Source organism: Agelaius phoeniceus, chromosome 1 (genome assembly GCF_051311805.1).
Source record: "Agelaius phoeniceus isolate bAgePho1 chromosome 1, bAgePho1.hap1, whole genome shotgun sequence".
Taxonomy (NCBI): domain Eukaryota; kingdom Metazoa; phylum Chordata; class Aves; order Passeriformes; family Icteridae; genus Agelaius; species Agelaius phoeniceus.
The window spans coordinates 34,810,038-34,823,724 of NC_135265.1; the positions used below are offsets into that span (position 1 = coordinate 34,810,038).

General features: G+C 39.6%; 1 protein-coding gene across 1 annotated transcript in view; it reads right to left on the bottom strand.

Moving 5' to 3' along the window:
• Nucleotides 1-887: 887 nt before the first annotated feature.
• Nucleotides 888-13,687, bottom strand: part of HIBADH (3-hydroxyisobutyrate dehydrogenase) — an 85,947-nt gene continuing 73,147 nt past the window's right edge. The window contains exons 7-8 of the mRNA XM_054639313.2: nucleotides 9,670-9,826; nucleotides 888-1,875 (exon numbers count right to left, since the gene is read on the bottom strand). Coding sequence (XP_054495288.1) covers nucleotides 1,717-1,875; nucleotides 9,670-9,826 — 316 coding nt within the window. The 3' untranslated portion in view covers nucleotides 888-1,716. The remainder of the gene's footprint in view (nucleotides 1,876-9,669; nucleotides 9,827-13,687) is intronic.

Sequence of the window (13,687 nt, forward strand, 5' to 3'; positions counted from 1 at the left end):
AATGCAAAAGGATCCCACTGTCAAAACCAACCTTCACTACTTGACCCCAAAGTCGTAACAAGACACAACCTACCCTTTGCATTATGTGAGGCAGGAGTCCTGTAGGAAATAAATGTAGTATGGGATCTTGTTAGCAAAGGTCAGGCCACACACCTGCAACTATGGTGCCATGTTGCACCTGAGTGGCTGTTTGTGCCACAGCTAGTTTTGTGTCTAATTGCTGAATGAAGGCAATCCTGTAGAAACAATACTGTTAACAAAAGAGAGACAAACCATTTTTTAAAAGTACAATTTCTCTCAGTAGTTCTATACTCATATATAACAATAATGAATCCTAAATCCCTGAATCACCTGGAATGTCAAACAGTTTTCAAAGAAAGCTGAAAGGAGAAGAGATCAACTACTACTGTTTAATAGCTTTTGCATGATGTTACTAATTTGTTGAACAAGAGTGTCCAAGTTGTCTATTGACAGAATTGAACTAATTCAAGCACACAATTTTGATAACCTAACGTGCATCTATAAAAGGATCCATCACACAACCAAAACGTGAACGTAGATGCAAAATTGACCATTAAGCATAGAGTTTGAATGTGAGTAGTTCTAGTACAATCAGCGTGAGTATTTATAAAGCCAAATATGTACCTGTACTTTGGCAAGACCAATAGGATATGAATGGTTAGGGTAATATGTATGCATACATTTGCATATATTATATATTTGTCTGCATTTCACAACAAGAGCTTTTGAAAGGCTTGGGTTTGCAAGATGATCTGATAATCTGTAGAAAACCCAGCAAATTAGAAAATAAGACCACTTAGTGTAAGTTTTGGTTAATACTGCATGTACAAGACTCAAACAAAAAGCAAATAATTGTGCAGCAAGCATTTACCAGTATAGATTTTATTTCTTTTCAAAATAATGGGGTTTGTTAAGATTTAAAATACTTTAGTAATTACCTAAAACAAATGTACACTTCGTTAGAACTTCTGGTAAGTGCTGATCTTGAGTTCTGAAAATGTGTGACAGAATACAAGAAAATATAAAATTGGGTTAGCAAAATACAGTAACGGAGCTTTACAAGAGAGACACACATTCTATATTATTTGACCTAAGTCTATCAGGTAAACATGGTGTAACAGCTTTCCACTTAGAACACGTGCTATAAACTTAATCTGCAATCTAAATCCCAGGAAAAATTAACTTCTGATCAACTCAAGGCTACTAGGTCCAAAACAAAAAAAAAATCCATCTCAAGATGTGTTTCCTCATTGAACATATATTCCCTTTTTCCATAAGGTATTAATTTTAAATTTTAATAGATCACTATATATGATAAAATTGCAATAAAACATTCTTTTATTTTTCATGATTCAACTAAATCTGTAGCCATAACGTAAGTTATTTTATATGTGAACAGTTAAGTGTTTCATAAAAAAAATATTTATTTATTGCATCTAGTGAAAAAAACTTTGATGGTTCTTAAAAAAAAAAAAAAAAAGGACTTGCTCTTGGCTAATTGCCAAACAATCCCCCTTCCCTGCGGCTTGCCTTTTCAAGAATTATAAGGAACCTCTGGAGTTCATTGTGGTCTGGACAGCCAAAGATGATTAATCTGTATGGAAGCAGGATGCTTGATTAAATCCACAAACTTCCAAATGAGCTATAAGGATAAAAAAATGTGGTTTGTTATTGTGTCCATTTCCAAAGGACAGCTCACAAGCTTTCCTCCTCACGTAAAAACTGGAACACAGCTGAGAAGTCTTTCATGGCATAGCCTTTGGCACACATCATCCTGTAGATCTGATGTGCCTGGGAGCCCAAAGGAACTGGTGTCTTCGTGTTGGTGGCAGAAATCTGGGCCAAGCCAAGATCCTGTGGGGGGCAAGAAGAGGGAGAAAGAGGGCAGAGAGGAAGAATGGAGGGAAAGAAAAAGAGAAAAAATTAGGGGAGAAACAACAAGGACATAAACAGCCATGTACATATTACAGGTTATTTGGCTTCTACTGTAACAAGAACTCTACTGCCAACAAGTACAATACTCCAGCCTTAAAATTTCAGACTGGAAGAAGCAGGTATTGTGTAGTCTTTATTTTTTAAAACAGTAATTCAATGTTATTTAACATAAAACCCTCAAACTTTACCAGGCAGGCACCACCTTAAGAACAAGAGGAATTTTAAGATTCTAGATCACTATATAACCTGGTAGCAAGGCTCAGACTCTTTTTCCCCATTGAGTATGTCATCTCTAGTAAAAAAATCTCCCTGGCAATTCACTGAAGCATTTCACATAGATTCTAAGAGTATAATTTAGTTCATTTGACAAGAGGAATTTTTTAGTACTATAAACAGGTTAAGAATCAGGCAGAAGAAATTTCAAGAACAAGAAAATAGAAGCCACTTAGCAAATATACATTTACTATAATTTAAACAATTAATAGCAAAATAAGACTCATAGGTCACTTAGTGAATGTAACTGGTTTGCTGCCTAATTGGAAAGACGTATTAGAGAATTGCTAAGAGAGCAGTCCTGGGTCTGCTACAACTCAAAATTCTTCTTGAGTGATTTTTTCTTTAATGACTTTCTTAAATAGAGGCACATAGTTCCACTGTGTTTTTAAATACTGTATTTGGGTCAACAAAAGGGCAGGAAGGTTCAAAGAGAACAAATTTGAACTGTGTCCTCCTTGGTCAACTAGTTATAATCTGAAATAAATAGGGCAGAACCCAAAGGTGAGTACCAGGTACTGTAACTAACCATAGTTAGCAAGAAATAGTCAGCTGCCAGCTAGGCTGTAGGATGTCTTGTACTCTAAGTTGAATCAGACATGAAACAACCCAAAGACAGAAACACTAACAAGGGCCTGGATATAAATATACAAAGATCTCTTGAGTAACTGGGAAAGTAATGCCTGCACTGAAGGCTGCCTTTAAGGTCTTGTTAATGAAATCAATGTTTGAGGTCTATATTTCAAGAAAGTTGCAAAAGAATCTCTCAAGTATTACTAGTAAATGCCTAGATTTCCTATCCACTCAGAACTATGGTGGTTTATAGAATCTGCTCTGTGTGGTTGATTTTTTCCTGTTTTTCAGTGGTTTGGGTTGGAAAGGACCTTAAAGATCATCTAATTCCAAGCCCTCCACCTTGGGAAGGGACATCTTCCACCTGATCAGGCTGCTCCAAGCTCAATCGAACCTGGCCTTGAACACTTCCAGGGGATGCGGCGTCCACAACTTCTCTGGGCAACCTGTGCCAGTGGCTCACCACCCTCACAGTATGGAATTTCTTCCTAACATCTAACCTAAATCCATCCTTTTTCAGTTTGAAGCTATTAGCCCTTATCATCTCACTACATTTTCAAAAGTCACACTCCATATCTCTTGTAGGCTTCCTATAATTCTTGGAAGGTGCTATAACGTCTTCCCAGAGCCTTCTCTTCTCCAGGATGAACAACCTCAACTTTTTCAGCCTTTCTTCATAGGAGAGATGATCCAGCCCTCTGACAGTCTTCACCACTCTCCTCTGCAGTCACTCCAGCAAGTCCATGGCCTTCTTATGTTGGGGACCCCAGAGCAGGACACAGCACTCCACATGGGGTCTCACTATAGCAGAGCAGAGGAGGAGAATCACCTCCTTAGACCTGATGGTCACGTTGTTTTTGATGCATCCCAGGATGTGACTGGATTTCTGGGCTACAAGCACACATTGCCAGGTCACACTTGGAGCTTCTGGTCCACCCATACTTCCCCAAGTCTTTCTCCCCAGGGCTGCTCTCAATCCATTCTTTGCCCAGCCTGTATTTGTGCTTGGGATTGCCCCAACCCAAGTGCAACACCTTGCACTTGGCCTTGTTGAAATTAATGGGATTTGCAAGGGCCCACCTCTCACACTTTGCAAAGTTTTTGAGTATCTCAGCCTTCTCCAAATTCTGGACAACCAAGTCCTAACCCTATATAAGGTCCTGTATCTATAGAAGCTTTTCTTGCTGTTCTTGAAGTATCTGGTCAGGTTTAATTTTATCAGGGCTTCAGCTTTCCTAACCTGATTCCTGGCTGCTTGGAAAATTTGTCTGTATTCTTCCCAGCCTACCCGTCCTTGTTTCCAACCTCTGTAGGCTTTCTTTTTGTGACTGAATTTGTCCAGTAACTCCTTGTTCATCAGCACAGGCCTCCTGATGGTTTTGCCTGACTTCCTCCTTGTTGGGATGCATCGTTCCTGAGCCTGGAGGAGGTTATCCTTGAATACTAACCTGCTCTCTTGTGCCCCTCTTTCCTTCAGGGCCTTATCATGGTTCTAAGCAGATTCCTGCAGAGGCTGAAGCTGGCTCTCCTGAAGTCCAGGATAATGAGCTAGTTTGTGTACCTTCCTTGCTGCCCTAAGGACCTCAAACTAGACTGCTTCATGATCACTGCAGCCAAGGCTGCTCTTGAGATTCACATTTCCCACCAGCCCCTCCTTGCTGATGTGAACAAGGTCCAACATAACAACCTCTCCTTATTGGCTCCTCTGTCTTTGGAGGAGGTTCTTACCAACACATTCCAAGAACTTCCTGGATTGCTTATGCTTTGCTGTGCTGCCCCTCCAGCAGCGTGGTTGAAGTCCCCGCTGAGGACCAAGGCTTGTGGATGTGACATAGATCCTATTTGTCTATATTTGTCTCATTTGCTCAGTCTTCAAATCTGATAGGCTGTAGAAGGTCCCCACTATAATGTCACCTGTCCCTACTCTCCTGTTAACCCTGACCCATAAACTCTCAGTCCACTCCTCCTCCATCCTCAGGCAAAGCTCCCTGCACTCCAGCTGGTCACTGACATAGAGCCTGAATCCTTCCACTCCAACACCCCAGTCAGAGGAGTCATCCCTCCATGTCTCTGTGATGCCAGTAAGATCACAGTCCTGCAGGTATTCACACACAGCATTTGCATAGAGTCATTTAAACTGGCCCCTGATTAAGCCAATTTACTGGCTGGAATGGCTGTAATTCTTTTGTGCTGCTCTTCATGTGCTCTCCTGCTGGACCTGCAATTCAACTCCAGGCTCTGGACAGCTATTGCTGTCCTGGCATCAAAATGGTAGGAGTGGGATGAATGCCGGTTACCCCTCCCCAGATAACTTTAGCTTAAAACCTTCTTCACCACAGCTCTGCAAGCCTGTAAGGAAAGATGCTCTTCCTCTACTCTGACAGATGGTTCCTATCCTTGATACAGAAGAACTGAAAGACTATAGTACTGCTGAGAGCACCTTTGACTTCTCAGGGATGACTTACAAGACAGGTCTTTACTTTCTGTGTGTCTGGATTTGAATTAGCACAAGGAAATTCAAGATCTTACTCTACTCTCTAAATGTCACTTCGATCTGTAAATCGGCTCTATAAAGGTCATTCTGATACAAATCAGAATTATAGTTACTTTTCCTATTACCCTCGAATGACTTCAAGCTCTAGGAAAATGGGAAAACATACATATCAGATGTCACAGAATCCAAAATAGTTTTCGTCTACATCAGGGCAAATCATTTCTTCTCTGTGGAAAGACTGATGAGCTGACAAACCCAGGAACACTTACTTTAACCTGCATACGGTAAGATATTTCATGATATATATAAGCCCTCTTTGTGAAATCTGTACCCATTTTATTCATTTTATTCAAGAAAGCTTAACTAATGTAATGGAATATTAGAACGGCAAAGTCATCTAATTCCAACCTAGTGAAACTATTTGGTATTGATAGCGGTGACTGATCTATTTCTCTCTGAAGGGACGTTCACAGAAACAATGCCTGAAAATTTTGAATGGACTGTTAGCACAAATACAATTTCATAGATGTCCTGGTTTTGGCAATGGACAAGGTTAATTTTTTGCAGTAGCTGTGAGGGGGTGGAGCTTTGCACCATGTGGGCATGGCCAAGACCTCAATGTTATTTGGTACCATCCTTTGTCATTGCTGGGGTGTGGAAAGGAACTTTCTCAGGCTTCACTGAAAAAAGGATGTTCCTTTCTGGTTGAAGAAAAGTGTGGTGGGTGGCTCTGTCCACCATTGCTTTACATTGTCCTGGGCTTGGTGAGCATTTTGCATTTAAATAATCCTCTCTTTTGTTATTAGTATGCTGCTGTTACTGTTTGTGTTCTTATATCATGGCTGCTTCCCATAAATAGTTCTTATCTCAACCCATGATCTCCGCCTCTTGTGTCTCTGACTAGAGGGGGAGGGGAGCAGCTCACAGGGTTTTTTTGTGGGAGTACTAAATTGGGGGATAGCATTCCTAAACCAAGGCAATAAAGTAGCTCTGTTCACTTCAGCACAGAAAGTGTGATTCCAAGATGGTTGAAATATTCCATAACATTTCAATAATCAAATGGACAAGGACTCCTGACTGAAATGCAGGAAGGTTGTTTTGCTTTTCTAAAACTCCATTCTATGAATTAGAGCTTTGAAGGAAAAAAACACAAGAAAATGTATGTAAAGCTTATCTTTAGCTTCAGATTGTGAAGTATTTTGCACCTTTTCACTTGGGGCTGGAGATTCCTCAAGTGAAATAGTACAAAACAGCTCAGAAAGAAATTTCCCTTTGCTGACTTATTTGGAAAAGTAAAAATGAGAGCATAGTTTATGGCTTCTCTTATACTCTTTGGAACTGACAACATCTTCCAGATGTCTCAGTGCACTGAACATTCTAACACTTTTCCTCAGCTTAGAATAGGGAAACAGATTCTCATTCACAATTTGCTTCCACTTTAGAATTACCTGGTTCCTTGCATTTATTTTGCAGTTGATGTAAATAAAACTGCCATTTGGAATAAAGCTCAAAGGCTGCCTTGACATGACACAAGAGGAGTATGATATAAATCTAGCTCTTCTCAGGATCCAAAGTTGGCATTTAATTAGCAACTGTGCTGTCAATGAAAGATGGAACTTCTGGCCTGCCAATGCTTTGGAAACAAACATGGCGTGGTAAACTAAACTAGATTTTTTTAAAAATGCAAAATCTTTAGAGCAGGTTTCACAGTAAGTTGACTAAATTGTATGTTTCAGTATCACATTTCAAGACCAAAGAGCTTCTCAGAAGTGTCTGACAAACTTTTCTGACCCAAACACTTAAAATAAAGATCCTCTGGCTCTGTTTGAGAGATTTTGATGATAAAATATTTTTAAGAAAGCCTTAAACTTCTACCATCTCTGATATGTGAGCAGGAGCTTGAAGTTTAGTAACAGTGTTTACTGACTGTTACTGAGGCACTCCTAGATATTTTCACTGTGGAATATTTTCTCCTCAGCCTCAGGGTTTCACCTACCTCTTTCTCCTTTGAATACATTCTTTTTTATTTCTTAAGTGGCAAAATCGTGCTCTGCATTTCCCTTAAAAAAAGTCCCCACCTCAAACAATTCACAAACTTCATAGTATGTCACACATCAGGATGAAATGGATAGCAGCAAAAGTCTTTCCACAAACTAAAAGGCAGTGTCTTAGAAGGGGTCAGCACTGCACCAAAGAATAGCCTGAACATGATCAGCTGTCTTGGCTACTTATTCAAGAAATCTTCCATCTGTATAGAAAAACAGAGCATAGTTCAAGAGGCATGAGAGGAATTTAATGCCTTTCCTTCTTACTGAGGATTCTAGCCTAAAGAAGGCTTCAGGACTGTCAGGAGAGGCAAGTCAGAAGAGGTGAACAGCAATTACAAATCTCTCTGAGGAGCTCTCTCTTGGTTATCATTGATGCTTTATAACCAAAAGCTGGCAGTTTCAACAGGCACAAACCAGGCTGCTATTCCGTCAATTAAAGAAAGATCTTTCAGGGCATTCTTCCAGGGGAGATGAAGACCAAAGGAAAAAAAAAACAAACAACCCTTTAGAAAGAAACTTAAAAGAGAGGGAAGAAAATGTGCGCCCCTATAGCATTTATACTATGAGCCTATTCTGGACAAGATTGAGATCTATCAATCATGAGAACAGAGACTGCAGCATGAAACATGGCACAACAGGCAGAACAGATTCTGAAAACAACACACAACATGGCAACAAGCTTTGAGGCAGGGCCAAGATCAGGTTGCTTATCTCTAATTGCCTGGCAAACTCCAAGCAATAACCTAATGCTTTTTATAAGTCTGTAATTTAAACAACACTTTATTGTCCCCAATGTTCAATGACATGCACACAATGTAAAAACTGCTACTTTTCAATATTTTATCACATTCTTCAAAGAAATGAAAGTTCCTTGTCATTGGTCCATAAACATAAAATGTAGCAGCCACTGAGGGGTTGTGAGCCATGCAGCATTAGCAAAGCTTTTTGGTGCTACCACATGCAAAACACTCTGGGCCCACTCTGAAGAGAAGTTGGATAATTTAACTGAGCGTGCAAATGCACCAATTGTCCTAAATCAACTGCAAAATGACATGAACAGTATCAATAAGAGCTCCAGCACTTTGGAGATTTGCATGGTAATATCTGAGTTCACCAGCTTTGAGAATGCTGTTTTAGTTTTAAGTGCTACATTTCCACTTACATGGAAGAGCTGAAAATGGACAGAATGCCTAACTGGTTGGGAGCACTCAATAAAATGGTATGCATAAAATCTATCCTGTATGAACCCAAATGTCTCCCCCAGGACAGTATCTCCATGAAATGGATATTCAGTGCAGAATTATTTCATGCACTTAGATGAGACATCTCTTCCAGAGCTGATTTTATAATTTACCTTAGGTAATCATTGTGCTCAGTGAAGAAGTAGTTCAAGAGTCAGGGTTCTGTATCTCCTTCCTCTAACTGTGTGTCCTATCAGTGGGATGCAGAGCTCTGACCTCCTTGCCTACTTTCTTTTGGCCTCTAAAAGCTTTGCTTTCCTGACCACAGAGTGACTCAGGACAGTGCTTTTCTTGGAAAAGCCAAGAGCATGGCAGTAAGTGCATTCTCCTGGGATGGGATAACAGTAGGTTTTCAACTTCCTACTGCTGAGAAGGACCTAAACCCCAGATCTCCCACTTTGTGGACAAGCAATTTAGATTACTATGTAATTACTCATGAGAAGCCCTTCTTCTGTCACCAGCTAAGACAATTCAGGAGAGCTCAACGAATGGTGCAGAAACCTGCAGGAGATCAGCAGGTGGTGGTGGTGTGGGTTGCTTTCTGCATTCCAGATGGCCTTAGGCAAAAGGACATACACACAAAGCAATTGGCTCTGCAAGGAAGGGCTTGCTAGAGATGCCCAGGAGCACAGTTAAAGGTACCTGGAAGAGAGTGGACCCAAAATCTGAGATGCTTATGCCACTATCAACACCTTATTAAGTCACTTGGATTTCCAGTGCTCTCTCTTGAATTCTCTCTTGAACTTAGGCTCCTAAATTCTAGAGCAGTCATGCAAGTGGCACCTAAATGGCTTGCTCACTATACTCACAGGTCCATTGGGACTCCTTTATTAAGGCAGAACTCAAAAAGATCATGCATATAATCTCACTGAGTGGCTCAGCTGTAATAGTGGCTAGAAAAAAGCTGGAGACTAAGGAAAAGCCCTGTAAATAACTCATTAATTCAGAGCTACAGGAAGAGCTCAATTCCCCTCTATTCATGCCTATATATTATCCTGTAATCACAAATTTTCACTGAGAAGGCCGTTTGCTGGAAGCCCAGAGAGAAACAATTGCACATACTTGACATGCAAGTGTTATGTACCTTAGCCATGAGTGTTGTTCCAAAGCCACCTTGATAATTGTTGGCTGAGGGTACTCCTTCCATCACTCCAGGAACAGGGTTGTATGTATCGCTTGACCAACAGCGACCTGAGCTCATATTTAGGATTTTGGCCAGCAGCTTTGGGTCAAGGCCTAATCTGTCAAAGGTCAAAGAAGAGAAGTGTTAATGTCAAAACGCACAAGACATGGGTGACTTGTTTTATATCTTAGGACCCTACTATCATTCCTCTCCCTTTATTATAAGTCATGAAAAATGACAGAGTATTGATATTGGGGGCAGGGATGCCATATCTTAAATTAAAGAGCATCAATCCGCTATTTAAGCAGTAGGTTTTCAAAGCTTTTTTCCTTTTGCACTAAGCAAATCCTCTTCACCTAGCAATTTTGAAAGTGCAAGCAAATTAAAGGTCCTTTGAGAACAATAGTTACCTTGTATTTCAATTACTGAAAGGCATTCTCTGTTCGGCTACCTACTTGGTCCCATACTTGTTCTTCATATAAAAATATTCTCTGAACAAAGCCAAGAATTCACAAGCAAGTGTGGCAACATGAAAATGGTTGTGCAATTCATTTATATGTGAACACTAGTGCACTTTTGAAGTAAACAAGATAACACAATTGATTCTGCTCTAATAATGTGAATAAAAATGCTGCACTTATCAGAAAAACTTTACCGTCATATACAGCTGTGCATTCTTGTCTTTGCTATTATTAAATCTTCATTATATGCTCCTGCTTATAAGGCAAGTCTGCATTTCACTGTGACATATGTTATCTATTTGCAAACATATATTATAGTTCTGGGTCAGCTGCTGATAAGGTTACTGATCCCGATAAAACAAAGCTTGTCCAAGTAGAAACGTCATTTGTTCTACCATGGAGATGATGGCATAAACTACTGTTCAGTGCAGACCCTGAAAATTCTTCAATATTTTACAAAATTAACCCTCCTATGAATTCATGTTTATGCTGATAATGAGTTGCAAGTGTAATTTTACATCAATTGCATTAATACCAAGGACAAGCAGCAGCAGTTTATCTGGCACTGTACAAATGTTCAGCTACACATAGGACAAAAGAGAAAGCAAGGGAACTATCTCCAGTAACAATTCAGGATGAGAAAAGGACATTTTTAAAGGGATATATTACAACCTTCCACAAAGTTTATTTAAATAGATTTCAATGTTTTTTATGTTAGTTCTCACATCACAGACTTTTGCAGATCCCCATAGCCTAACAGTGCTTCCAGGCACTGAAGCGCTCAAAGTTTTAATTTGTAGATGAGAAAAGCTCTTTACCAGTGGAACAGTTGCTAAAATGTATGTCTATCTATTCCAGTAGGCATTCTGGATTTGAAAAACTATGTTTAACATAGTTTTAACATAGCTAAAACTACGTTTAACCCTACAGCATGGCTCCTACTCCTATAGTGGCACTGTGTCCTGCAAGTCTGCCTTCCTAATGGTAAACAAGATAATTTTCTGTATTTCAGACAGCTTTTTAGCAGTACTGCTGTGCACTTTTATTTATGGTTTGCTGCAGCAGCCCCTGGAATTCAATGGAAACTCTCCACTGGCCTAAATGGGATCACGCTTTATGCTCTTCCCCATTTTTTTTCCAACCCCCTGATTCAACTGAATGCTTATAATGATAATTTATTTAAAAATACAAACTGTGTTTTCCAGCACCAATATGTTTTCACAGTATTTTATTGTGCATACTGCATCAAAGTCCTCACCATAAAAGCCTTCATCAAGAGCCACTCCAAATAATGGCTTTAATTGTTTTAATCAAAAAAACCCACACTGGGAGCATTCAAAGCCTGAGCTTTCAAATACACAGAGGTTGCTTTTTCCCCCCTCAAACACATCTCTTGACTTGTCTGTTTCTTTATCATTGTTACATCCAGAGCAGTATTTTTACCAATGTAGTGCCTGCTTGTGCTATATCCAACTGCATGGAAAGGCCTGCAGTTACAGCTGTGAGTATACTGCAAGACAGAGAGCTTATTATTTCAAAACACATATAACCCTCCCAAAGAATGCTCTTTTTACAGTGTTCCAACTATCTCTCTGTGAAAGTATACTTTAAAAGATATGCATGTATTATACAGATATGTAAAATACTGTCTTGCACTAGATCTGACATATTTTTGCTCTGAGAAAAGAAAAAGGAAGATAGTGTCAGTTTGTATCCTTGCTTCTTCAAAATTCATAGCTCTTAAACACCATGCAGCTTCTCTTCAGGAGACCTGAACCTATTTTTTTTCCTCCTTTGCAGCAAGTGTATCATTAATAAGAGCAAGTTAGAAGTGCTTTGCATTTCATCTTTCTGAAGATTCATCCACTGGTGCATATATAACTGACAGTTAAAATTAGACATATATTAAAATCAGTTACTGAAGAAGTCCTCTGTCTTCCACTGTGCCCAAAGCTTGTAATGGTCTGAAACCAGCCAGAATATACAGTAATTGTCATTCAGCAAGAGTCTATCCTAGAAAGTCATGCTTCAGTGGAGAAGACTGAGTTTCCATTTGAAATCAACAAATTAATCCAAGACAGGTATCTGAAAGGGCAAGTTTAATAGGAAGCAGCTACTGGGCTCTCAACCATGATAAAATGTTATTGCTGTTTCCCTGTAAATTGGCTGGGAACATACGATACTCTGCATAAGAGCTCCATTGCTGTTCAGGAGATATACTGCTCAAGCTATCAAAATGATGACAGTCTGCCAGTCCCCATAACAACTTGCCATTGGACATGGCAAGAGCTTGTGCATGTGTGTGTGAATTTACAATTACCAAAATGTTCTTCTCCCTTATAAGCAGAAAAGAAGCTCATGTATTAACTGTACTTATAATAGAACAAAAACAATTTCTCCCTCAAATCAATGCTTCTTCAATAACATTCCTAATGAAGTGAACAGCACAAGCAATAGATGCACATACTAAAAAAAAAAAAAAATCAAAATAGGATCCCTTCATGCCACAGCTCAAAACTCAAGTTTTGCTGAGCTCTAATAAAGCTTCAGCCTGAATTTTTCATACACTCCTCCAAAAGCTCAGTCTGAAGGGATACAGAAATTAAAATAGTGTCTCACAAGAAAGATCCATCCTGTCTCATTTTAAGGTGTAACAACTGAAGTAGCTGAACTCTTGAGAGTTTCCCATCTCCAGGTGCCTTGAGTAAACACTGTATAAAGGTGCAAATATTCAAGCAGAACCTTACAACCCATCTACCACAGTTAAAAATTACTTTGCCATTGGTGTTTTAAACAAGGTAAGTGCTCTCCAATGCCATTACTAACCTTCATGAGACTTAGCTATAGTCCCATGCCAAAGACAGCAGAACCACACCTTGGAGTTCTTTTTCAAGGTACTCTTTCTAAATTTTGCAGTGGGGATGTGTCCAGGGCTAATCATTCCTCAGCCTGTTGGACATGCTCCTCTCTACTCTGTCAACTCTCATTTCTGCTCATGTCTTACATCCATAGCTCGGGGGTGCTCACAGAAACCAGATCTAGAGACTGAGACTACATTTAAACTTAGCATGAGAATAAAAATTGTTTTATTGTCTTTTCACTCTATTTATCTAAAAAACACAGGTGGGCACAAATCCATGGAGTAAAATTGCTTAGGAAGGAGCTGTATTTGCAGCTTTTGGTACAAATTGGGTGGCACTGCAGTCCCTCCTCATAGAGATGATTTTCTCTGCTATTGGAAGTACAAATTCATTTTGCAGCGAGGTTATTGCCATAGAGCCCTTACTGCTCTCCTGGTCTCTTTCATCCCAACCACATTAAGCAATCTTGTCCTGTCTTGTGTCACCACATAAGCCCTTCCTTGAGTCTTTACAGGCAGTTTCTGATGGGACCGCAAACTGTCTGTCAGGCAGCAACTTCCACCTGACCTAAACACAAACCAGCTATCAGCAATATTTCATTTCTGAGTTTTATTTTGCTAGTATTAGAAATTGTTTTACTGCAGCTCAAGGCTCAGC